General features: G+C 39.7%; 1 protein-coding gene across 1 annotated transcript; it reads right to left on the bottom strand.

Annotated features, from left to right (window-relative positions):
• Window positions 1-263: 263 nt before the first annotated feature.
• On the bottom strand, window positions 264-1,202 carry Or13d1 (olfactory receptor family 13 subfamily D member 1). Its single transcript, XM_048420459.2, has one exon. It carries the CDS (start codon window positions 1,200-1,202, stop codon window positions 264-266), a length of 939 nt encoding a protein of 312 aa, XP_048276416.2.
• Between the last annotated feature and the right edge of the window lie 757 nt (window positions 1,203-1,959).

Below are 1,959 nucleotides of genomic sequence, written 5' to 3' on the forward strand. Positions count from 1 at the left end.
GGGAAGACAAAAATAAGGAAAAAAGAAATAGAGGGTAAAATGAAAATAGAAGACATCAGAAAGGTTGATTTGACGAAGAACTACAAGGGATTTATTAGAAGAACTGCATACAGCTAGAGACTCTGCAAACACTATGATATTCAGAAAGTTTACATGACATATGTTGAAACAAATTGGCATTTCATCCTTGGTCTTTCAAGCAGACTTTCGAAACGCAACATCTCATTTGCTCCCAGGCTGAGTAGCACGTGTCTCAAGGCCTTTCATATTTTCTGTAGATACAAATGTTTACTCAAAATTTTCTTCACAGCTTCTTTTACCTCCTTATTCCTCAAACTGTAGATGATAGGATTCAACATTGGAGTCAGCACACCATAAGACAGCCCAATGATTTCATCAGATGCATTGGTGTGTTTTGACTTGGGTTTCATATACATAAAAAGGGCCGAACCATAGAATAAGAAGACCACAGTTAAGTGGGCTGAGCAGGTAGAAAAGGCTTTCTTCCTTCCTTCAGCAGAATTAATTCTCAGGATGGAGGAAAGAATAAAAATATAGGACACAAAAATTAACAGCAGGGGAACCATTAACAAAACAATACTGGCCACCGTCATGATAAGTACATTCATGGTGATATCTGAGCATACAAGTTTAAGAAGAGCCAGGATCTCACAGGTAAGGTGATCAATGATATTATGACCACAGAAAGGCAACACCATGGTCAAGACTGTTTGCACGAGAGAATTCAGGCAGCCTATGACCCAGGACCACACAGCCATGTGCACATATAACACCTTGTTCATGATTACAGGATACCTCAATGGGTTGCAGATGGCTACATACCTATCATAGGCCATCACAGCCAGGAGGACACACTCTGTGGAGCCCAAGCCAAGGGAGATAACCATTTGCAGAGCACAACCAAGGAAGGTGATGGATTTTCTCTCTGACATGAACATGATAAGCATTTGAGGAATGGAGGAGGATGTGTAACAGATGTCCAAAAAGGAGAGGTTCCCAAGAAAGAAGTACATGGGGGTATGGAGTCGAGAGTCCAGGATACTAATGACAATGAGGAGACTGTTTCCCAGAAGAATTATCAAGTACATGATGAGACAGAGTACAGACAGGAAAAGCTGGAGTTCTGGATACTGAGATAGGCCCACGAGGAAGAATTCCGTCACTGCAGAATAATTTCCCATCTCCACACACTTCCCTCACCTGCAGAGTTCACACAAAGATGTGACTCAAGGAAACTTAGGATTTTGATAGAGAGTCATAATGTAACTTTCACATGTGTTATTATTCTTAGGAAGGTTCCTAGAAGCAACAATGGCAGGGTTATGATAATTTCCACTAATGGTGAAAGAGATAGACAGGTAATATTGCTTTGCATCAAATGGCAGCAGAGGCCTGGACTTGTGCTAGCGAATGTCAGGTCCCTAACTGAAGGCAATCTCAGGTCAACTTCTTTCAAGTACGGTCACATTAGTATTTTTATTAGTGAATATTTTGGAATAAAGCTGTATCGTTTTTTTTGTGTGTGTGTGTTTTTTTTTTTTTTGAGACACCATTTCTCTGTGTATCCCCGACTGTCCTTGAACTTTTTCTGTAGAAAAGGCTGGCCTTGAACTTAGTGATCTCCCTGCTTCTGCCCCCCACCCCCGAGTGCTGGGATTAAAGCTAATCCACAACCAGCTAAACTATATCCTATTAAAGCTGGGTATCACTTAGATTTGTACCTTGCCACCAATTTAAACTATTGCCCATTTAAATTACTTAACTTTTTAGCATTGTGGCTAGGTAGGCTAGTGTCAGCTAGAGAAATGACTAAAACAATAATGTTTTGGTAAATCGCTTTGTGAATTGAATTAGGTGGAATCTACTTGATTACATAATAGGTAGTTGCAATATGTCACTATAAATGAACATAGTATAGAAAAATACATAATAAACAAT

Source organism: Myodes glareolus, chromosome 16, assembly GCF_982192425.1.
Source record: "Myodes glareolus chromosome 16, mMyoGla1.1, whole genome shotgun sequence".
NCBI lineage: Eukaryota > Metazoa > Chordata > Mammalia > Rodentia > Cricetidae > Myodes > Myodes glareolus.

Coding starts and splice junctions, on each gene's coding strand:
- Or13d1 (XM_048420459.2), bottom strand. CDS start 1,202: ATGGGAAATTATTCTGCAGTGACGGAATTCTTCCTCGTGGGCCTATCT.